The sequence below is a fragment of the Stegastes partitus genome, unplaced genomic scaffold (genome assembly GCF_000690725.1).
Source record: "Stegastes partitus isolate 25-593 unplaced genomic scaffold, Stegastes_partitus-1.0.2 Scaffold797, whole genome shotgun sequence".
Taxonomy (NCBI): domain Eukaryota; kingdom Metazoa; phylum Chordata; class Actinopteri; family Pomacentridae; genus Stegastes; species Stegastes partitus.
The window spans coordinates 110,700-133,803 of record NW_007578528.1 but is presented as its reverse complement, the minus strand read 5'-3'; the positions used below and the strand labels follow the sequence as shown (position 1 = coordinate 133,803).

The 23,104-nt window shown below is 46.1% G+C and overlaps 2 protein-coding genes across 3 annotated transcripts in view; one reads left to right on the top strand and one right to left on the bottom strand.

The window, feature by feature from the left end:
• The first annotated feature begins 5,964 nt into the window (after positions 1 to 5,964).
• On the top strand, positions 5,965 to 19,241 carry khdc4 (KH domain containing 4, pre-mRNA splicing factor). 2 transcript variants are annotated; one of them, XM_008292238.1, is made up of 14 exons: positions 5,965 to 6,105; positions 6,501 to 6,684; positions 9,216 to 9,344; positions 9,425 to 9,504; positions 10,277 to 10,329; positions 10,442 to 10,620; positions 11,356 to 11,567; positions 11,654 to 11,714; positions 12,237 to 12,297; positions 13,204 to 13,508; positions 14,151 to 14,294; positions 14,712 to 14,821; positions 16,715 to 16,806; positions 17,431 to 19,241. In XM_008292238.1, the coding sequence occupies exons 1-14, from the start codon at positions 6,077 to 6,079 to the stop codon at positions 17,661 to 17,663; spliced, it is 1,872 nt and encodes a 623-aa protein (XP_008290460.1). In that variant the 5' UTR covers positions 5,965 to 6,076; the 3' UTR covers positions 17,664 to 19,241. The 2 variants fall into 2 exon arrangements, with proteins under 2 accessions (XP_008290460.1, XP_008290461.1); XM_008292239.1 differs by lacking the exon at positions 17,431 to 19,241 and having other exon boundaries at positions 14,740 to 14,821; positions 16,715 to 16,807.
• Positions 18,677 to 23,104, bottom strand: part of LOC103364952 (NADH dehydrogenase [ubiquinone] flavoprotein 1, mitochondrial-like) — an 8,482-nt gene continuing 4,054 nt past the window's right edge. Inside the window, 6 exon segments of the mRNA XM_008292254.1 lie at positions 18,677 to 19,472; positions 19,593 to 19,738; positions 20,783 to 20,864; positions 22,191 to 22,357; positions 22,437 to 22,649; positions 22,730 to 22,926. Coding sequence (XP_008290476.1) covers positions 19,377 to 19,472; positions 19,593 to 19,738; positions 20,783 to 20,864; positions 22,191 to 22,357; positions 22,437 to 22,649; positions 22,730 to 22,926 — 901 coding nt within the window. The 3' untranslated portion in view covers positions 18,677 to 19,376.

Here is a 23,104-nt window from a genome sequence, read left to right as displayed (position 1 = left end):
CTGGAGGGAACGCTGACCTGCAGGTTATAGTTGGAGTTAGAGCGACACCTGCAGGTGAAACAACAGAACTGCTCCATGTGTGAACCTTTAAACTGGACATCAGCTGCTGCTTTGTTCTGTGCTGCTGCAGCGGGTCGATCAGAACGAGCCGGTTTCAGCTCAGTCTGTTTTTTATGAGCTGATAAAGATCCAGAGTCAAAGCCAACGACAGAACGAGCTCAGAGCGTTTCAGCTTCACTGATATCAGCACCAAGCGTTGGTGGACGTGTTCAGACGGTTCAGACGTGAAGAACTCAGAGTCACAAACATGAAGGATCAGATCAGAACTAGTCCAACAGGATCTGGATCAGAGCAACGATTAACCAGTCAGTCGTCAACGAGGGCTGCTGTTGTTGTTGTTGTTGTTTACAGACAACAGTCTCAGTTCTCTGGTTCCAGCTTGTTAATCCTCCCGTACTGTTCAGATCTGATTCTGTTCCGGTCCAGAACTCCCTCACAGCGCCTACACCAGGTTTTGGACCACAGATCTGTTCAGAACGTCTGAATGTCACATCAGTAAATAAAAACACACATGAAACGGGTCTGGACAGGTTCTAGACTTCCTGAAGCCACAATCCTCCTTGATTCGACCCACAGAACCCGTCTCAGTGGTCCGATCCGACCCACACAGCCTCAGAGGACAAACACAAGCTGCACCTGAACAGACTCAGAACATCTTAGAATAGTTTTATTTTGTGTGTTTTGGGTCACTTTAGGACAAGTCATCAGGCTGAAGGACGGTCAGTGTTTGGCTGCTGTCGAATGTCAGAACCGGTCCATTTGAGATGTTTTGGGCCTTTGTGGCAGAGGACAGTTGAACGAGAGAGACAGGAAAGTGGGGGAAGGACCTGCAGCAAAGGGCCATGAGTGGGACTCGAACCCACGGCTGCCGAGTCGGGGACTAGAGTCCCTGCATGTGGGTCGCCAGCTCCACCAGGTGAGCTGTAGCACCGCCCAGAACGGACCCAATCTGACCTGAAACACTGTGTCAGGGTTAAATGTGAACACTTCCTGGTTCCTTTCCTCAGCAAACTGAACCTTTCTGGACCAGACCCGACGCCTGAGGACCTGGAGGCCGGTTCTAAGCTCCGCCGAGCCTCCAGAGTCTCTCCTGGGTTTGACTGATTCCTTGTTTGCTGCAGACGTGATGCTGCTGCAGGAACACGTCTGCAGCCGGTTACACAACCAACGTGTTGTCGCCGCGGTGGGTTTGGATCATGTGGCTGCAGGAACCGACCTCCACAGCAGCACCGAGGCCTGACGGGAGGAAACCTCAGAGCTGCAGCGGACGGGTCACCTCACCGAGCTGGACGACCCGCAAAGGAAACACACGGACAGGATTGTGACAGACGTTTGGTGATTACTGGAAGAAGAACGTGTGAATGATGTGATTTCTGCTGCACGTCTGGAGAAGATCAGAACATTTGTATTTGATGGTATTTATACTTCTGGCCTGTTTTTTGTTCTTTTTTACGTCTACATGTAAATTAATTCTTCTTTTCTTTTTTGCCCCATTTTGGGGTAAATCTGAAAATTAACTGTTTTAATTTTTTCCCCATTTTGCCATTTTCTTAATATATTTTTTTTTCTTTCAAATAAGGACAAAAAATCTGGAAAATAACAGGAAATACATTTTTTGTTAAAAAACAAAATAAAACAAAATAAAATAAAATAAAAATAAATCAATCAATAAATAAATAAATACATAAATAAATAAGTATAATTTGTTGTTGAATTTGTAAAAGAATGAATTCTAATTTGCAGACATTTTTCTGTGTCGGCATTATTTACAGTTTTGGTTAAATCCTTGATGGTTAAACGTGTCGAACGTTTTCTTTTTCTGCAATTTATTTTTTTGAATATCTGTAATTCACCAAAACACGGAAAATAAGTAAATTGTTTAAAAAAAAAGAAATTAGAAACTGTTAAATGTTCATTTTTACTATTTAATGGTCGGTGTCACGTTAAACTCTGTCAACAGACATAAATAGAAGAACCTTCAGTGTGAACACTTTGGGTCAAATATCAGACTGTGATTCTCCTGATTTGAGACGTAATTGTTCAAATGAAATCAAAGTGGAGCTTCAGTTTCATCGTCTCTGTTTAAAACATGAGCACAGAGAGGTTCTGCAGGACTCGTGGTCTGAACCAGTCTGTGATTTACTGACTGCTTCGCTTCACATGATGAATGTGATGCACGAGGCTGCAGACGAACACTGGAAACGGTTCCTCGTTGGTCCGATTGAACGTTTCTGGGTCCAACTTGCTGCTCACTGACCACCGGAAACAATCGTTTGTTTTCCTCTTGAAAGGCTCAAAGGAGTGAAACAGCTGAAACAGACGGGAGGCGGCTCGAGGCCTTTAACTCTCGCATGTTTGGATCCTAATCAAACTCAGAGTTCTGCAGATTCGTTTCAACACCCGGCGGATCAGAACAAAGGAAATCCAAGCAGGGCTGCAGGTTGTTGAATCTGTTGATCCATGTCGGCCTCACGCAGCGTTCTCACCTTCCACAGTAACCTGCACCTCCTGCTGGGCCGTAACAGAACACCCCAGTAACCCAGTACAGCAGCACAGCCTGGGCTGGCACTGGTTCTGATCAGGTTCTGCTGGGTCTCAGGACCAAGCTGGGTTCTGCTCACACACTGAGTTAGTGAAATCACTCGCAGCGTTTCCAGAAGCTCAGGAAACAAACGAAGCTGGAAATCCAGACTGCAACGCTGCAAACGGGTCAGTTCTGCAGAAACGTTTGATTTCAACGTTAAACTGGACACGAACCCGTCCACCTCCAACAGAACTCTATCTTCACTGTGTAGATTCTGTTCCCTGTTTAACACGTCTGGATCTACTGCAGTCGTTCAGACTTCCACCAGAACCACACTGTGTTCACCAGAATTCCTTCAAATCAGCAGAAAACAAACCAACAAACGTTCTCCGTGTTTCTACAGAACCATCGCCTTCATCGGTATCTGGTACTGTGAAATATGACGTCACGAGTTCTGAACAGACCCGGTTCGGTTTAAACCTTTAATTCTACAGAAATATTCTGAAAACAGGAAAACTGTGATCAGAGTTGAATCCTTTTGTTCTTCCTCTGAGTGGAACAAACTAAACTGTCGATGACGGTTCTGCTCATCAGGGTCCAGATGACCGAAGAGATATTAATCATGTGATCAAGTCATAGTGTGACGGATTATAAGAACTAAAGTGTGAATTATTGAGCACAACAGACGGCTTCACACTGATGTCTGTTCAACTCAACCTGTTAAGAACATTTTCTAACAAAAATGAAGCAGCTGTGACACAAACCGGAAGAATTTGTTCATATTTCATTTACACAACATTTTATTCCTAAAAACATCAAGAAAATCGGATTTATTTCTGTCCGCTGACAGTATTTTTTGATTTCTGAAGTGAAAAAACATCCAGCTTCAACTACAGACGCCCACGTTTAGATGTCTGTTCTGGAAATGAATCCACAGGTGCTGCTCGTTAACAGGACAGCAGCTCGTTAACAGGACAGCAGCTCGTTAACAGGACAGCAGTTCGTTAACAGGACAGCAGCTCGTTCTCATGTTTAAACTGCAGAAAACTCGTCACATAAAACCTCATTTTTATCTTTTCTGTGTATTTATTTTGTCATATTTTGCCTTTTAGTGCGTTTCAGACTGTAGCTGCAGCTGAGCCCTGAATGCACTTTAATAAACTTTTTTTTTCTTTTGAATAATTAAAGCCTGACTGGGGTTAATTACACGAGCAAACACTGAGTTCATTTCATCCATCATTTATGTCAAATCTTGCCGAGGCCGGAGATCACACATGAAAGCAACCGAGCAGAGAAATTGTTTTGCTTTTGTTGGTATTTTCAGTAAAACAACCTGCAGAAATCCCAACACGACGCACCGCTCACACACAGTCATGTAAAACATTGTAGCAGACACCAGAAGAAGAGGTGAAGCTGCTGGGTCCTACCTCCACCCTGAAGCCCGTCCTGCACCTCCAGGTGTTCCTCTGCTCTGGAAACTGTGATGCTGCCGCCGGACAGAGTCGCTCAGGGTGGCAGGACGGTGCTGACAGGTGACAGGTGAGGCAGCAGCAGCTCACCTGGACTGACCGCGTGCTGCAGAGTGGCGCCTCCTGGTGGCAACAAGCAGCATTGAACTCTGATTAAAGTTGGAATGTGCACAAACAAAACTAAATGTTCGTTTGCGTCGGTGTCCTGTTGGAGTTTAGGACGGTTAAAGTTAACTCTGGTTAGCTTCCTTTCACTAAGTTACAGGATGAATGTGGTCAAACCGACTCACCTGCTGGACCCGTGTTTGGGAGGGAGTGGGCCAGAACTTCCTGGTTATGATGTCATCGTGACATCACTGGGCTGGACCAAGCGGAGGGGTTTTCTCTTTCTTCAGGACTCTTTAATTCGCATTAAATCCATCCTGAGGTTTAGACTTTGAATGCTGCGCTCCTACAAGGACACTTAGAAAAGTTAAACAAGCTCTTCGATGCGTTCGGTGATGCTGTTTGGTTCTGGTCCAGCGTCACGGGGACGTCGAAGGTCACCGTCTGTCTGGTGGTTCGGCTGCAGCTCACCAGGTGTGGATTGATCTTCATATATAAGCAGGTGGGCCTTCGCTGCTGAAACATGTTCTGTGAAAGATCTGGTTCATTCTGAGTTATTTTAACTGGAATTAAATTTTTATTTCTGATACATTGAGTTTTACGTGAAACCTCTAAAAATAATCCTGATCCATGTAGTTACCACGCTCGTGTCCACAAAGACGCATCAGAGAGTTCAGTTAATCAACCAGAAGATGCTTTTATCGCTTCTGAGTTTGATGTTAAAGTAAAAACTTTATACAGAATCCACATGATGGGTCTCACAGTGAGCTCTTTAGGTCCACATTTTGGCTTTAAAGGAAATTAAATGGCAGATACAAAGAAGTCATAACAAATAATCACATTTATTTTGCAGCTTGTCGCAGCAGGACAGAAGTAAAGAGCTTCATGAAGCAGGAAATGAAGAAAAGGTGGAAAGATGACGGTTCTACAGAGTTCAAAGGAAAGTCGGAGAAATGAGAGAGAAAATATCAAGACTAAAGATAAAAGATAGAGCTTCATTAATGTCAGGTACTCAGGGAATATTACGTTAGAATAAATGCAGCGTCTCATAGAAAAACAGTAAGATATCAGTCAAACACACGACACAGATAACGGAAAAAATGCTAAAATGCTGACAATGGGTCTATGTTAGAAAGCAATATGACGCATGACAATGAAACATTTCACCTGATGAGATGATGAAATATTACACATTACATTTATTTATTCATTTATTTAACCTTTATTCATCCTGGGAGGTCAATTAAGGACCAGTTCTCATCACAATGATGACCAAGAGGCAGCAGAAAAGGTACAAAGCAGTGAGGACATAAAATAAATGTAAAGATTACACCTGAAAAAGTACAACTGCATGTGAAAATTAAATATTACATATATTCAAAATATTCCCATAGAGAATTGCACCTAAACTGCAACTTAAAATGTAATACAACACAAGATAATTAAATATTGCATGACGAATTTAAATATTTCACATAAACTTCAAATTTTGCACATCAAAATGAATTATTGCACTTTTAAATGTAATATTGAACGCTAAATTAATGACTACGGGGAAGACAACACAGTACAAGAAAAAAAAGTACAAGTTGATGTTATAAATACAAAATAATTAATTCTACAAAAAACTCAAGTCACATTTCAGTATCTTAGAATTTGAGATATTAATGTTTTTAATCAGTCTCAACACGAAACGTTGTGATGCACCTCCCACCAGCTGGGGGCGGTAATGCTACGGTCTGGCCGGTGGCGGCAGCAGCGCGCCGCCGCCGCCGCTGTCATCTGCCGGAAACATCAGCAGAAGAAGAACTGCGAGCTACGGAGCGGAGGCGAGCTAGCGGCCGCCACAGCCGACTGGAGGAGCTTCGAGGGAGATTTTTCACCTTTAATTTCGCACCGAGAGGACAATTTGAGTTTGATGTCATTTTGCGGAACCCAGAGCAGCGGGTGAGCGTGTGTTTGTGCGTCTCTCTGCCGCGTTCGGGCCCGCAGCCCCGGTGCTTTCAGCTAGCCGGCTAGCTAGCTGATGCTAGCCTCCTTATATAATCATGGAGGTGTTGTCAGGCTGCTGCTGGTGGCTAAAGGCTCCTGCTAGCTGCTCTGTTGTTCCATGTCAATACTGGATGTTTTTAGAGAACAAAAGCGGGTTTACAGTCTGTCTAAACGTGCACGAATGATCACAACAAACAGGAATCAGTAGCAGCTAACGGTAGCTGTGTAGGTTTTACTGCAGCTCGTCAACTGCAGGTGTTTTGGTGAAGTTTCCATCAAAACCAGATCTCAGTTCAGCCCCCTTGTCTTCTCCTGTGTTCACGATACCGTCCTGTTGTCCGTCCTTCCAGCCGTCGCAGCAAATGGGACCAGCCCGGCCCCGGCCCTGGCTCTGCTGGGATGGGGGAGGCTGAAGCTGCGCCCTCCGGAGCTCTGGACGCTGCGGCTGCGGTGGCTGCCAAGATCAACGCGATGCTGGTGGCCAAAGGCAAACTGAAACCGTCACAGATCGGCATCCCTGGACCCCCTGACAAGGTAACGAGCGGCATGTGTGGTCCAGGGGGGCGGATAGGGGATGATGAGGAGGGGAGCCTGGTGCAGAGAGGTTTGTCTGCGTCACAGTTTGCATGAAGAACACTTCAACACAAGCTTGCTGCTTGGTTTTGAATGACAGGAAGCAAAGGGAGGATTATTTTTGGAATATTTTTCAATGCATTTCTTTACAGAAGTTCATGTTTTAGTTTTGCATTATGTTAAAACTATCAATAGGAACATTAATACAAAACTTAAACTGAAGGAAAACATCTTTCGTGTGTCATGTGTCCGTCAACACAGCAGCAGCTGATCAGCTCTCATCAGCATTCATGTCTCCTGATTTAATTCCTGGACTTGAGGATCTATGAGTCCCTCAAGGAAGTCTATATCTACACGTTTCTGATCATAGTGTGTTCTTTGGATTATCAGGACTGATGATTTTTTAAAAAAAGTTTCTGGAAGGAGATGCTGCAGGTTAATTCTGTAAATATAGATTTTTTAAATCTTAAACTAAATTCCATTTGCCTCCTTTGTTTTGTCTGTTAGACGCGTCAAATGAAATCTCTCTAATCTTGCAGATAACATTCTCCTTTTTCCTTTACGTATTTGCTGTAACTTTAAGGAATATTTTAAATGAATTTGAAGGAAAAAAGTTCCAAAGAACAATAATACAAAATGCAAACACACCAGGGAAGACCACTTTCTAAAGTCTCGGTCAGTGAAGTCTCTGTTGTAATGTTTTGATGAATATTTGCATCTAACTGATCATCCAGGAAGCACAGACTCAACTAAAGTATATCTGCAGTAACTGATAAACTGAGTTTTTATTATCAGCTCTTCCGTCTGTCGCTTGTTTTCCTGCATTATTCCACTACTGTAAAGATTACTGCATTCAGGGAACAAAACTTTAAACTCCAGAAGAAAATATTTAGTGGAAACTACATTTTACTGAAAATAAAAACGTTGGATTGGATTCAAGCTGAACGGGACTGATTTCTTCCATTGATTTCTCTGTTTATCTGTTTGCTGTTTAACGAGTCGACTCACGATCACAGTGACGTTTCAGAAGATGTAAGTGATTAATGAAGTTACTGCACAGCTCAGCCATACAACACGAGGCAGCATTCGGTTTGTTCAAACATAGTTTTAGGACCCGTGTTGGTGCACGAGGAGAATGAGCTGAGCGTCGATACGGGAGGCTCGGCTCCGGTGGGATCCGACCCAGTTCAACGCCCAGTTTAGCCTGTTAACGAAGATTGTTTTAAAACTCAATCAGTTCTGCATAGAGAAGTATATGATATCTACGCCGTGTGGGTATAAATACAGGATTAATTTTAGATCTGCAGAGGTTTAGTATCCAGGAGGATCAATCAACGCGACTGCTGCATGTGAAACACGTGTTTGATGGATCTGTTGCATCAATCTTATGAAATATGTTTTACATTATAAAAAAAGGGGCTGCAGGTGTCTCAGTGGTTAGCACCGTCACCTCACTGCTAGAAGGTCGTCGGTTGGCGTCCTGGTGAGGACACCCGGGATCTTTCTGCGTGGATTCTCACCCTAGTGTGATCTCACTTAGGTGTAGAGATGATGGATGAAAAAAATATCATTCAGAATCTGTGCAGAATCACTGTTTTCTACTTACTGAAGAATCTGTGCAGTATCAGTATTTCGTACATCATGGAAGGATCATTGTCTCAACATCCATCATCTCTACGCCTTCATCCTCGTCAGGGTGGTGGGGGGCGGAGCCTATCCCAGCTGACTCAGGGTGAAGGCAGGTTCACCTGGACAGGTAGCCAGTCTATCACGGGGCTACACTTAGATTCACAATACACAATTTAGAATCACCAATTAACCTCAACATGTTTCTGGACTGTGGGAGAGAAGATCCCGGGTGTCCTCACCGGGACGTGAACCGGCGACCTTCTAGCTGCGAGGCGACGGTGCTAACCACTGCGCCACCTGCAGGCCTTTGTCTCAACATATAAACATTATTTTCCACATCAGGAGGAATCTGCAACATCTGAATGTTCACATATAGTTGAATCTGTCTGATGTCAGTAGTGTTTTGGTCTGTTTTCTGTTTTTCTACTGATGTTTCCGACACATTTGCACATCACCCTTTCGCCCTGCTGTGGGATTAATAAAGGCTCGTCTTAGTACAAAAACATTTGTGTAATGACATGAAATGATGTGATCACTGTCTGCTGTCTGTCAGGCTGAGCTGCTGTTTATTTAAGAGAAACCAATATTGTGTTGAAGTGACAGGAGAAGTACATTCCTGCTCATGAGGCGTACTGATGATCAGCTTGTTCCATCTCTCTGCTCTGATGTTAAATATTTGCTGAATGAATGTTTGCTTTGCATTAAGTTCTGTTCTGGGCTTCATTCAGAGCAGACGTTCACATCGAGGACAGTTGTTAAAGTTGCTGCCTGAATGAGATTCTTTTCAGACTTCAACCGTGATCTAATAAATGTTCCTGAAGTCTCCAGCTGCACTTAGCTTCACGTCCTTGTTGCTCCGTCAGGTCGTGGGTGTTGGGAAGCCTCCGGTGCCGACGAAGGCCAAAGACGACCTGGTGGTGGCTGAAGTGGAGATCAACGACGTCCCGATCACGTGTCGGAACCTACTGACCCGCGGACAAACACAGGACGAGGTGAGCAGCAGCACAGAGGAGCGTTTAACACACGATCAAATCGACTGGCGGTTTATTCTCTGATGCGTTTGTACCTGCAGATCAGTAAAGTGAGCGGCGCTGCGGTGTCGACCCGAGGACGCTACATGACGGCGGAGGAGAAGGGGAAAGCTCTGCCAGGGTGACTCTCACTTTCAGGAACTGCATGATGTTGGATATCGTCGTATTTAGTTTCTCTGCAAAACAGCGGATTACAATACAGTCATTTTCATCACGTGTTGAATAACTTGATATGGACAGAGGGAATCGTTCTCCAGTGTTTGGGGGGATTTTGGAGGAGATTTCATCAAAAATGAAAAGTGATTCAAGAAAAGCAGAAAAGGCTGGGTTTATATATATATATAGGGGGGCTTTTGCCTTTATATTATAGCAGTAGATGCAGACAGGAGCAAAGGGTCGTGAGCGGGAGTCGAACCCACGACCACTGCATCGGGGAGCTACAGCCTGTTTATGGGTCGCCGCTCAGCTAGGGGAGCTATAGGGGCGCCCGAACAGGCTCTTCTGAACCTTCTTATACGGTGCAGCTTTGGCAGAGCCATCTAAAGCAGTTTCAGCATTCAGATCTGACTTTGAACTCGTCATTTAGAGCTTCATGCTGGTTTTCTAAAACAAATCACTGCTGACAGACTTCCTGACTTTGGTCGACGTCTGCACCAAATTGATTTTATGTGGGGTTTTTTCTTCTTCTCTCATGTTGCTGTGCACATGTAGGAAAACTCCAAGAACCTCTAAATCAGTAAGAATCAGGCAGGTCTTGTGTAGATGAGTCAGAGCAAGATGTCCTTCTATATCGAGCACATACTGCAGTTTCAGTGCTGAACCTATTTACTGTGCAGCTCTAGTGAATGCAGTATTTTTCCTCTAACAGCCTTGTTTGTGCTCTTTCCATGCAGGGATCGACCTCTTTACCTGCACGTCCAGGGACAGACGAGAGAGCTCGTCGACAGTCAGTGCTACGTTTTCACGCTTCACTCATTCGTGTGTTTTCACGCAGCTCGCAGCTCGACTGACGGTTTCTCTCCCTCCTCCTCCTCCTCCTCCTCCTCCTCCTCCTCCAGGAGCTGTGAACAGAATCAAGGAGATCATCACCAACGGCGTGGTGAAAGCTGCTACTGCTTCATCGTCTGCTTCCTCTTTCACCCCCAGCGGGGCTTCAGTCACAGTTTACCATCAGCACAACCCGCCTCCTCCCTCGCTGCCGCCCATGACGCACCACAAACCGCACTTTCAGTCGGGGGTAAGACGCGTTCTGAGTCAGCTGAGGTGCTCCTGCAGGTCGGTGCTTATTTACGAGCACCTGTTGTGTTCACACTCTGAACCCAGAGGAGTTTCAGGGTGTTGTCTTTTTCCTACCGCCTCGTTTGTTTTCCATCACCGGCTTATTTTTTTCACAGCAAGATAAAGTCCTGCACCTGACGATTTGACATGGAATGACTTTAACGGCAGCCTTAGCGCTGCTTGGACGAACTTGCAGATGCAAACAGCTGCACAGTTATTGTTCTGCTTTTCTAGTGACTTGCTGCTTTTCACGATTACTCAAAGTGTCTCCAAAATGATGCTGACTTTCTAGAACAAATGACTCAAAATCTGTCCAGAGGGACTCAGTTATCTAAAATGACACTAAACTTTTCTTTTTTTTTTTTTTTTTAATTTTTCAACTCCCCAACAATCAGATTATTGATCTACAGGTTCTGGATCAGTGACAGGATGAGAACTACCAGAACATTCCAGGTTTTATCTTCAATAGTTCCTCAGATGTTGTTGTTCAGAGCGACTCAGATTTAATGAGAGAATAAACCTGCTGATGGGTCGACTGGTAGTTTTTTAACTTTTTTTTCCCTAAGTATTTAAAGCTAAAATGTCTCAGATATGAATTTAAATCTCCATAATGTGTGATTTTAAAAAGTTCAAGCAAATGAGAGGTGGTGTGTTTACGTTGCGGCCTAGGGTTTATTTGTCCCTCATGTTTCAGATGCATTACGTTCAGGACAAAGTCTTTGTGGGTCTGGAGCACGCGATCCCGGGCTTTGTGGTCAAAGAGCGGGTCGAGGGTCCCGGATGTTCGTACCTGCAGCACATCCAGGCCGAGACCGGAGCCAAAGTCTTCCTCCGGGGGAAAGGATCGGGCTGTTTGGAGCCGGCGTCGGGACGGGAGGCCTTCGAACCCATGTACATCTACATCAGGTCGGTGTGTCCCGGGAGCTAGACGACATGAATTCAGCCTCGGCGTGGACTCACAAGAACTAAACGCTGCTGTCTTCTCTTTCCAGTCATCCGAAACCAGAGGGACTGGCAGCGGCTAAAACCCTGTGTGAGAATCTGCTGCAGACGGTCAGTAAAACACTGTGGAGTGAGAAAAACACAGACACAAATCAGTAGGTCTCATATGTGAAGTACACCTGTTGTTGTGTTTTACAACCTTTGAGGTGTAAAATAAAAGCCGTGAGAAGCTCCTGGAAACACCCGTATGAATGGAATCAATCAGCTGGTGCTTCATCTTCTCACTCTCGCCACCAAAGTGCAGCAAACAAAGCGTTAAACGAAACATCCTGCACTTCTCTGTGGTGTTAGCGGGATCACAGCCTCAGCAGATGTGTCACTCAGACAGTTCTTACACAAGTACCTACAGTTTTGCAACCGGTGTGTTGTAAGTATTCTCGATATTCTGCACCTCAGACTCAGACCACAGGAGCTTTCTGCAGACTGACTGTGTGCCACAAACGCAGCAGAAAGCTCAAAGGGAGCATCAAGTCATTCTGCCTTCACCTGATGTCTCAGAGGGATTCACTACAAAATGATTTTTGTTTCTTGAAGCAGGAACAAACCTTTCACGCAGCGTTTCTCTGTTTCTAGGTCCACGCAGAATACTCTCGCTTCCTTAATCAGATGAGCACGATGATGCCAACGCAACAAGGTACGACAGCCGCTCGTCTTCCTGTGGGTTAGATTTCTCACTTGATCTGGCGACGCTGCTTTTCCTCAGCGAACTGCAATCAGACACTCAGAAAGAGGGTTAAAGAGTACAGAGACTGTGCAAGTTAAAAACAAAGCTGATGTAAATTTGGCTCCATTAATGCTTCACTTCAGTCGATATCCATAATTATTGATCATTTTTAATTTCCTATTTACAGGTAATCATTTTAATTTTAGCATATGAGGGTTAATGGTACCTATAAATATCAACAGATAGCTGATTTAATGGCTGCCACCTCGTTCATTGAGTCTCCTTGTGCAGTGATGCTCTGCTCAGTGCTCCTGCAACACTTAACCTGGAAACCCTGCTGTGAACTGTGTTCAGCACCATCACATATCTCACAACTCATCCAGATCGACTCCAATTCATCCACAGAATACAGAACTACGTGTCCAGAGCGATTCCAAATACAGTAAAGTTGTCTAAAAGTAGTTAAAAAATGGCCCAAGTAACTCAAAAAATCAGGATAACTTCATGTTGCAGTAAAGAACGAGCCCACGGTGAGGAGAAATGTGACACAAGCAAAAAGTAAAAGGTGTCCAGTAGAACTCACAAAACCCTGAAGATGCTGAATAAAATAAACTGAGTTGTGCAAAATGGGGGAAATAAAAAAAAACCTAAATTGACAGAAATTAGTCAAAAAATATCTGAAATCATGCAAAGGTTTTTCAAAATGACTCAAAATGTGTTTAGATCCTTGTTCAGCAACGTGCTGAAGACGAGTCAGTAAACGTCCAGAACAGCTCACAGCTCGTGGATGTTGTCTCCACCAACAGTCCCAGGACTCTCCGATCCCCTCTTGACACCTGAAGTCCAGACTAACCTGCTCCGTTCTGCCCCCCCCAGGCTTCGCTCAGCCTCCGGTGGTGAACGGGTTGCCCCCCCAGCCTCCTTATTACCCCCCTGCGGGCTTCCAGCCGGGCTACCCCATGGCGGTGCCTCCACCTCAGCCCCAGCCGGTGCCGCTGCCTTACTCCGTCCCGCCTCCGATCCCTCAGGTGGCGGCGGCGGGGGTTCCCTCTCAGTACCCTCTCCGCCCGGCTCCTGCCCCCGGACCGGTTCCTACCCCGGTCCCTGCCCCAGTTCCTGTTTCTGCCCCGGCTCCGGCCCCGGTTCCTGCTCCTGTTCCGGCTCCGGACGCTCTGCCACAGGTGGGTTTCTCACTTATTACAGAAACAGAATGTTCTGTGCTGAGGAGTAATGATTAATAATCAATATTGTAAATTAAGTTTTGATTAAATTTTTAATTAATATAGAAAAAAGTAACAACATATATTACTAATGTTATATATATTATTATGTCTGGTTATTTTTTTTGTTTATTCAGTTTTGGAAACACATTTGGAAAAAATCTGCCAAAAATGAACCATTTGCTTTAAACGGATTCTGTAAAAACCTAAAACTTGTAAATGCCTCGGCACAACCAGGAACACATCAGGGACTCAGCGCTGACCAACAGTCACATGGCAAAAATAAATAATCATGGACTGACTTTAAACATAAATAAATAATTCAGCTTTTTCCTGATGTGTGTCGTTCAGCACATAAAGTAATTATAGATATTATTATAAGTCTGTCCTTCATGGTCGTCTCCACAGAGCTGCAGGACTTTGTGTTGCAGACAGACGTGAGCGTTGAACTGCATAAAGACGCCTTTAAGCTGCAGTTATTTGGATTAAATCAAACACAATAAACTGTAAATCGTGACTTCTTTCATTTTCCTGCTGCATATCTTGAGGATGAGTTGTGAAAGTGATGTACACACCGTATGTCATCGTTGTTTCTTCCTCCAGACTCTTCCTCCCGTACGTTTTCCTCCGTCTGCTGCGGTGCCACCCAAAGCTCCGCCTCCCGCCGCCCCGACCAACCCGCCGCAGAAGCGACGCTTCACCGAGGAGGTACCGGACGAGAGGGACAGTGGGCTGCTGGGATACCAGGTGAGGAACACGAGCCCTCGTCTCTGCTGCTTCTTACTCTTCAGTCTTTGTTTCGTCGTCTGTGCCGTTACCTGAGCCAATCATGTCCATCAGCCAATCACGTGGAAGCCTTTAAGCTGCTCCACTGTCTGGTTTACTCACTAATACTTCATTCCTCTTTTCTTCAAATGTTTCTTGTGCTTTGGTTGAGATAGCCAGCCAAAGCTTTCTACCGGTAATGTGGAGTTCAGAGAGCGATATGATACCTGATTAGCTGTTAGCGTCCGTCATAGTGGACGTGGACGATGTCAGTGTAAACACAGAGCTGTGGTGAGCCAGACGGTCCCACTCTAGGTGTGTAGTTCTATGTTAGAGTGTCAGGACAGGGCTTAGTGGAGGATGTCTGCTAATCGTGCCTGTGTGTTTTTCTGCTCATAGCATGGACCCATTCATATGACTAATTTAGGTGCAGGCTTCACAGTGGGCAGCCCCGAGACTGCAGGACCCCCACCACCGAGTTCCTCTGGCCTGCCGAGTGAGAGGGACAGGTACGCTTTATGTAGGTTTAAACCTGACACAGCGGGAACGTTCATCACGTTAAATGTTTTCCTTCAGGTTAAAGCATTGATTACCAATAATCTATAATAATTTCCAATAATCTATAATAATTACCGATAATCTATGATAATTATCAATAATCTATGATAACTACCAATAATCTTTAACATGAGATTTGTACTAAATGCTGCCAGAAAATGGTTTAATTAGAGTTTAACCACTTGAGCCTGTTTAACGAGCTCCACGGGATCATTTTAATGAAAAGACGCAGGTGGATGTAGAAGGAGGACAAAGGAACGTTTCTACCTCGATGCACGTTGAATAAAGAAACCCGGCCCGACCTGGAGCTCCAGTGTTCAGGCTGCAATGACTAATACGTTAAAAGAAATTAAAATGGATGATGCGATTAGTTGCAGACGGATTTAATTGACGCCTACTTGGTGACGTGCAGCAGCGATGAAAGCTCTGGTTGCACCGGTTGATCTCCTTTCCTGTTCTCACTTGTGGTCCAGAGCTCATGACTCAGAACCAGACGAGCAGCAAGTTTCCTCGCAGCTCATCTGGAGTCATAGGAATATTTACCACTTTATAAACCCCGTGCACCGTCCACATCTCTACACACACTGGATTGTATGCTAGTTTTTCTGTTTACGTACAATCTGTTGCTCTATTGCGGCTACGTGTCAGTTTCCCAGATTAACCTCACAAAGCCACCGCGGCTCGACGCTTCACGCTGCTCTGTTTGTTTTGCTTTGTTCCAATCTCGTTTCTGCCCATGCAGTGCCGTAGAACCAACAAACTAACAAACTGACGGTTACTAAACACGTGAAACTGCAAATACATGATTAGAAACTACAAATGAAAGCGCGTAAAGAAACAACAAAACTGGTCGCCATGTTGTCACCCTGCCTCCAGGCTTCTGAATGCCAACCCTGTGCCCAGGTGAGCGCACCCCTAATGCTCAAAACCAAAAGTGACACGCCCACCAACCAGTACCAGAACCAGAACCACACACGCCATGCATACGGCTCCTACATGTGCAATAATCAGACTGTCAGTATTTCTCTTCATCAATACCACTGATACGTGCGATAATGGTAAAAGGTCTTTATCTCTCTCCTGCCTTGGTGGTGCTGTACAGTGTTTCTCATTCACCTGTTCACGAACATTCATCCACCAGCAGAGCACCATGCAAGCTGCTCGCAACTTCAGGTTCAGTGTCTTCAACTGTGGAGGGGATCGAACCACCAGCCTTTGACCAGAGGACAACCGCTGAGCCGCCATAATGTTATTTTTAGAACTTATCTTTGCTGCCGTAGCGCTGCAGATGTCCTCCATGTGGGATTAAGGAAGGCTCATCTTATCTTCCAGAGTGACTCCATCTTTCTAAGGAGATGAAAACGTGTCCAAGATGAGTCAAAAAAAAGACAAATTATGATCTCGCATTGCCCTGAACACAGAAGCCTCCCAACAGCCGACCTTCTCTGCACCGGCGTCGGTTTGCGTACCTGGTGAGGCCGGGCACGCCGTCCTCGGTTAGTTAACTCAGAATCTAAAGGAAGGGACCTGAACTTAAAATAAAGCCGAACATCACGTGAACACACATTAATCTTTACCATCTGCGCCCACCTTTAACAACCTGGAGCTGTTTAGTGACCGTGCACATCGTGATCAGAGCAGCTGTTTGTTCGTCTCAGTGATCGATGAACTATTTCCCCGTTGATGAGGGAGAACGTTTGGGGTTTGTTCATGCAGCTTAAAGTTTAATATGTGATTTAGGTAAAGTGGGTCACCGTTGGTCCACATCGCTGCTTGTTGTAGGAGTTCTGTTCAGATGAAACGGGTCGTAAACAGCTCACCCTCTGTGTCTCTGTGCTCTGCAGCAGGCAGCTAATGCCTCCGCCAGCGCTGCCCGTGAACGTCGTCAGGCCCACCATGGAGGAGCGCAGGCCGCTGCCGCCGCAATGCCCCCTGGGTAAGAACATTCTCCCTGGACTGACAAATCCACATCCACACGTCACCACTGTGGACCCTTTATGAGCTGCTTGGCCTCTATTTGTTCTCAGTGAACGTAGAGAGAGTTAAACCCTCCCAGAGCACCAGGCTGGCTCACATTAAGGCCCAGTCAGAACCTGGTGTCTCCGCCTTATCCTGGCCTTTAAGCCTCTCACGGTTCCTCCAGGGTTCTGCTGCTGACACTAGAACCCTGCAGCTGTGTTTCATTGTTCAGTCCTTAGTATCGGAGCCTTCGGCCTGCAGGTCGCTGTCTCTCCTCACTAACGAGAATCTCTCCTGTTTTTGTGTTTTTCTCTTTTTCTCTGTGTTTTTCTTCTCTTCCATGTGTCTCTGGGGCGACGCACGACTCGTCCTGCCGTCCTGCCGCCTGATTGGACGGCCCCTAACACTGTCGCTCCCCGCCAACCAATGGCTGCCTCCGAATGGCACCTCCACTCTGCTGACATGAATTTAAATCTATTAACTCTTTGTCTCTCCCAACATGTGTTTGTAATAATATTTGGAACATGCTGCTGTCGTCCTGTTGTCTCTCCTGTCTTTGTCTCGCCCCGCCCCCTTCTTCTTCTTCTTCTTCGTCTTCCAGAGCCTGCGGTGAAAAGACAGAAAACCGGTTTGGTTGCGTACGCTGGAGACTCCTCTGATGAAGAGGAAGACCACCCCAGCTCCAAAGCCTCAGGGCCAGGTAACCCTGGGGCCGTTCCCCCCACATCCGCCTCCCCGGGCTGGACGCAGGGCTACCGCTGCCCTCCGCCGCCGCCCCCTCGTGCCAAAACCCAGCCTCAGCAGCAGTCCATGCCCTTCTGGATGGCGCCTTGAAGCAGGAACAACCGAAACTCCCTCAGTGCTTTGTGACAAGTCTTACGGGACGTCCGCCCAAACTGAGCCGGCGTTCTCCCGCCGCTGACCGCGGATGAATCGAAACAGCTTTGTGCTGGTTTCAGCAATTTTTTTTTGGGTTCAAATGGACGCACTGATGTTTTGTAAAGATCCTGTTTGTTTCTTCTGTGCACGTATCATAGTCTGAAGAGGAACCGCAGCGTTGGGTCAGAACACATGAAAAACAAGTCGAGCATTTGAGCAAGCTCACAGAAAAACGTCCCGCACAGATCCAGTGCACGAGATGAACGCTTGTTGAGTTGAGTTTTGAGACTTTGGAGGCAGCTGATTGGTCGCTTTAGAGAATAAAGTGCAATCAAGTCATCCGAGATAACACACCCTTCTAGTACTGTGGATCAGCTGTAGTACCTGATTGTGCCACCAGGTGGAGCCTCTTACAGTATCACAGAGAGAGAGCATTGTGGGTGATTTTGCTGTTAAAGGGGCGCCATGACAAAGACCTCTGTGACCCTTTGTGGCATCCAGACGTTTATCAAACCAAGCAGAGAGCATTGTGGGAGTTGAGCTGGTAAAGCAGCACCAAGACTCCTGAGCCTAATCGGTCCGTCAGTCACTCCACAAATGTTCAAGTGTAGCTGAAGACCAGCTCGGGCCTTTATTTACATCTGCTGTCATAGATGTTCCTCGTGAGTTGATGTTTGATCATTCTGAGCCGACACTGGACGTTTGTTGTGTGCTGTTTCTAGCTACGTACCAGCTGGGATGGAGGAATGTTCTCTCAGCTTGATTGAAAACACTCAGACGTCGTTAGGCATCACGTAGTGGTCGTCATGGTGACCTTTAACGAGCTAGAAACACAAACAGCGTTACAGCAAGAGGATCAGAGTGGTGGAACAATCAGGTACCACAGCTGATCTACAGCGTCTGAGGACAGCGTGTGATTGGATCGGGGCGTCTCTAGAAAAGAAAATATTAGTCAGTCAGTCCAGGTGTTGGTTTTGTTTTTTAAAGCTTTTTGAATTCAGACGAGGACTGACCAATGGGATAAATACCTAAAAGTAAATATTCAAACCAGCACTGATCATCCTGTTGGATTTGTTTGGTGCTAGTTCTTGGTTCTTCTACTGAGCAGCTGCTCCACCTGTCTGTAAAGCGACCAATCAAACGGCAGCGTGATCCACCGCCGTCCCGCCTCTAAAGTCTTAAAACTCGACCCAAGGAGCAGTTCTGTGAGCTCGAGTCCCGTTTGGATTTGCTTTGATGCCGTGAGCAGCGTTTGCAGGACTGATGCTTCGGCTGCTAAATCCTCCGGTTTCACGTTGGACTGACGTGTTGGCGCCGTCATACAGAAACCGGACGGCCATGTTGAACCACTGACCAGGTTTCCTTTGATCCAGCTTCTCCTTCGTTCTTTACTTTCTTTCTGTCGGTCGGTGGCGTCACCTTTTCCTAACCTGCTGTTTCCTTTTGTACAGATCATATCAGACGTTGGTGTAGAAACAAATCCTACTGACTTCATTTCATGGTTTTATGAAATAAACTTAATTTATTGCTGTGTTTGAGCTCGTGTGTCCGTCTGTGAGCTTAGAGACCTCATCGACTACGCAGGTGATACAGAGGTGATGTCACACTAGACACTTCTACGTCTCTACTACATGATGATGAACTAGGTCATAATCCTCCTTCGTGGTTTCAGACCATCTCGATCTCCGGCTCTCTCGGAGGGTTCTTCTTGTTGTGCTCGGCGATGCGGCTCTCCATGACGGGCCGGAAGTGTCGGATCAGACCCTGAACACAGCAAAATGAAAGAAAAGCGGGCGCCTGTTAAAGCCCGCCTCGTGGCCTCGTGGCCTCTGTGTCACGTGGAGTCAGTGTGAGTCAGTGTGAGTTAGTGTGAGTTAGCGTCACCTGCACCGGCCAGGCAGCGCCGTCGCCCAGAGCGCAGATGGTGTGGCCTTCGATCTGCTTGCTGAGCTCCCAGATCATGTCGATCTCCGAAGCTGCTGCATCGCCTTTCACGAACCTCCACATCATCTTGTCCATCCAGTCCACTCCTGGAGAGGTGGAGACCAGTTAAAGCACCACAGTGACAGAACAGCTTCTGCTCAACCAGCTCTGAGTCCTGGGAAATGTTCACAGCATCAAACATCCATCATCTCTACACCTTCATCCTCACTATGGGGGGCGGAGCCTATCCCAGCTGACTCAGGGTGAAGGCAGGTTCACCTGGACAGGTAACCAGTCTATCACAGGGCTACACTTAGAGACAGACAACCAAGCACACTCATATTCACACCTACGGACAATTTACAATCACCAATTAACCTCAGCATGTTTGTGGACTGTGGGAGGAAGCCGGAGACATAAAAATATGAATATTTATAAACATAATTCAGACAGTTTAGATTGATATAAGTTATGTTTTTGAGAAAAAATGTTTTCTCACATTGAGATTAGAGTCTGTCTGAACAACAACATCTATCAAAGATAAAACCCTGAGATGTTCTCTGCTGTCTCTCGTCCTGTCACTGATCCAGAACCTGTCATATTGAACAAATAGATCCAATAATGCCTGATTATAGGCCAGCTGAGCCCAATAACTGATTCGTTATACTGTGCTGCTGGTGTCTTAATGAACTGATGCAGTGATGATTCCTAAAGAAATGACATCAGCTACACGTCCGGTCTCCTCCAGACCAGGATCAGATGCCTACAGCGTGGAGTCCGATGATGGAAAGTACAGGTTCTTAGTTCTACCTGTAGAACAGCTTGATGGCAGCAGCGCAACAGAACCAAACACAGGACCTGTAGGGATGCTGTTCATGCCCTGACATATATTTAATCTGATGGACTAAACAAGACTTAAGCTGCTAGTAATTTCCCACAAAGTGCAGAAATCCAGTGAATACAAAAGGAAACCCGTCTCCAGTCCAGTGGGTCTGAGAATTAAAAATATGACCACAATTAATTATTCTAAAACTCCAGACCTCAGTATCAGACGATCTACTGCAGCTCATCAAATGAAGACAAACATCCCAGAATGAGCTTTTCTAAGACGTCCCACCGCCTGATTGAAGTGTGCGGGTGCAGTTCCTCACCCTCCCTGCAGGGGGTGCACTGGCCACAGCTCTCGTGCTTGTAGAACTCCACCAGTCGCGCGATGGCTCGGATCACGTCGGTCTGCAGAGAAAACACAGCAGGCAGCTTTTGTACAGGAGCGGTCCATTAAAGTGGCACAAAAAGCCAAAAGCTGTGAGCGGACGTCAGCGATCGAGTGTTGTTGGAAACGCTGTGACGTCACTACGAGAGTTTAGAGATGAAGCTCTGATCAGCTCTGGTTGTTAGTTCACTGTGATGTGCACAGACCAGCAGCTGCTCAGTCATGTGAGGACGAGTCTGCAGAGGATTTAAAGGGGAAATAATTATGATTTAGTTCAATATTAAAAATTCTGTCCGTTTCTGATGATAACTTATTAAACTACGTCCAGTTCAACGTGTTTTTATCGTCACCTGTTGCTGTAATTTGACACGTTTCTGATGAGAGACTTCACATTCTGTGAAACTAAACATCTCCTCATAAAGAAAACTGTTTTAACTTCATCAAACCAATCAGACTTTGACAGAAAACTAACATCCAGCTGTGATGGAGCTGCCGATGCTCATTTTTACCAAGTTTTGGAAAGTTTTTCTGTCATTTTGGACAATTTTTACTCACGTTGGGCAAAAAGTCATTTTGGAAACGTTTATGTGACTTTAGACTGATTTTAATTTAATCTGAAGTTTAGATTTGATGTTTTGGATGATTTGTTAAAATTATTTTGGACAAATTTTGAGTCATTTTAGGAAGTTGTGAGTCATTTTTGACATTTTTGGGTCATTTTGGACAACTTGTACTAATTTTGAGTGAGTTTGAGTCATTTTGGAGGAAAAGTTCAGGAATTCTGGACAAATGTTCAACTAGTCCTCGATGTGTTTTAGGTCATTCTGCAAAAAAATCCAGTAATATCAGACAGGTTTGAGTTATTTTGGGGAAAACGGGTCCTTCTGGACACATTTTAAATAGTTTCGAGTCATTTGGAATAAATATCACTCATCTGAGACAATCTTTCACTAATTCTGAACAACTTTTAAGTCATTTTAAATATTTCAATCAGACTTTTACAGTAAATCACCTCCAGCTGTGACGGAGTTCAGGATTCTTCTATTGAAGTGATTTACTTGCTGCTGATAAACTGTCTGAGGTGAACAAGAGTCGACAGAGATTCATCTTTAGATCCTGATCCAACCCGTGGAGGAAAATGAATAACTGATGAAGTCAGAGCAGCTCTCTGGATCCTGCTGCAGGTCTTTAATAAACTCAGAGGAGAGACTCCAGAACAGCTGGAAGCAACAAACTGAAGCTCATCAGCGCTGCCTTCACTTGTCCTCTGGTAACTTGGACATCAGCGTTCCAGTGAGTGGACTTTCCCTCTCAGACCTGACGTTCCTCCTCCATCAGCTTCTTACCGACTTATCCAGGACGATGACGGCTGCGGTTCCCAGCGCCGTCTCTGCCCGGACCAGGTCGTCGAAGTCCATCAGGACGTCATCGCAGACGTGCCGAGGGATGATGGGGGTGGAGGACCCGCCCGGGATCACGCCCAGCAGGTTGTCCCAGCCGCCCCTCACTCCTCCTGCACCAATCAGACGGCAGCACCGCGGTGGGTCACGTGGACATCCCATAATGCACCGTGGACACCTGAGAACACTCACCTGCATGCCTCTCGATGAGCTCCCTCAGCGGCACCGACATCTCCTCCTCCACCGTGCACGGGGCGTTCACGTGACCCGAGATGTTGAACAGCTTGGTCCCAGAGTTCCTCTCCCGGCCGAAGCCGGCGAACCAGGCGCCGCCTCGGCGACAGATGGCGGGCGCCACGGCAACCGTCTCCACGTTGGACACCGTCGTCGGGCAGCCGAACACCCCTTCAGGCAGAGAGAGACGTTAATGACTGTGATCAGCACATGACCCGGTTCTGCAGCAGGACGGAGGAGGTCCAGCTCACCGATGTCTGCGGGGAACGGCGGCTTCAGTCGGGGCTTCCCCTGTTTGCCCTCCAGAGACTCGATGAGGGCCGTCTCCTCGCCGCAGATGTACGCTCCGGCGCCGCGCATCACAAACACATCGAAGTCATAACCAGAACCGCACGAGTTCTTCCCGATCAGCCCGGCGCCGTAGGCCTCGTTGATGGCCACCTGAAGGAGAAGAACCAGGAACGTTTAGAAAACACACTTCATCACCTCCTGTACCGCTACAGCACAGAACATCAGCTCAGAGTCAGACCAGCCAACGCTCTGGCAGCTTCAGTAATCAGATTACTTCTATCAACAGAGTATTGTCTCTGATATCAGATTACTAACTAGTTCAGATTCAGAGATTA

Bases quoted from the DNA above. Each gene is read 5' to 3' on its own strand.
- khdc4 (XM_008292238.1), top strand. From the start codon at position 6,077: ATGTCATTTTGCGGAACCCAGAGCAGCGG. The intron at 14,295-14,711 runs GTGAGGAACACG...TTCTGCTCATAG, and splicing joins GTGGGCTGCTGGGATACCAG to CATGGACCCATTCATATGAC. The intron at 16,807-17,430 runs GTAAGAACATTC...TTCGTCTTCCAG, and splicing joins GCCGCCGCAATGCCCCCTGG to AGCCTGCGGTGAAAAGACAG.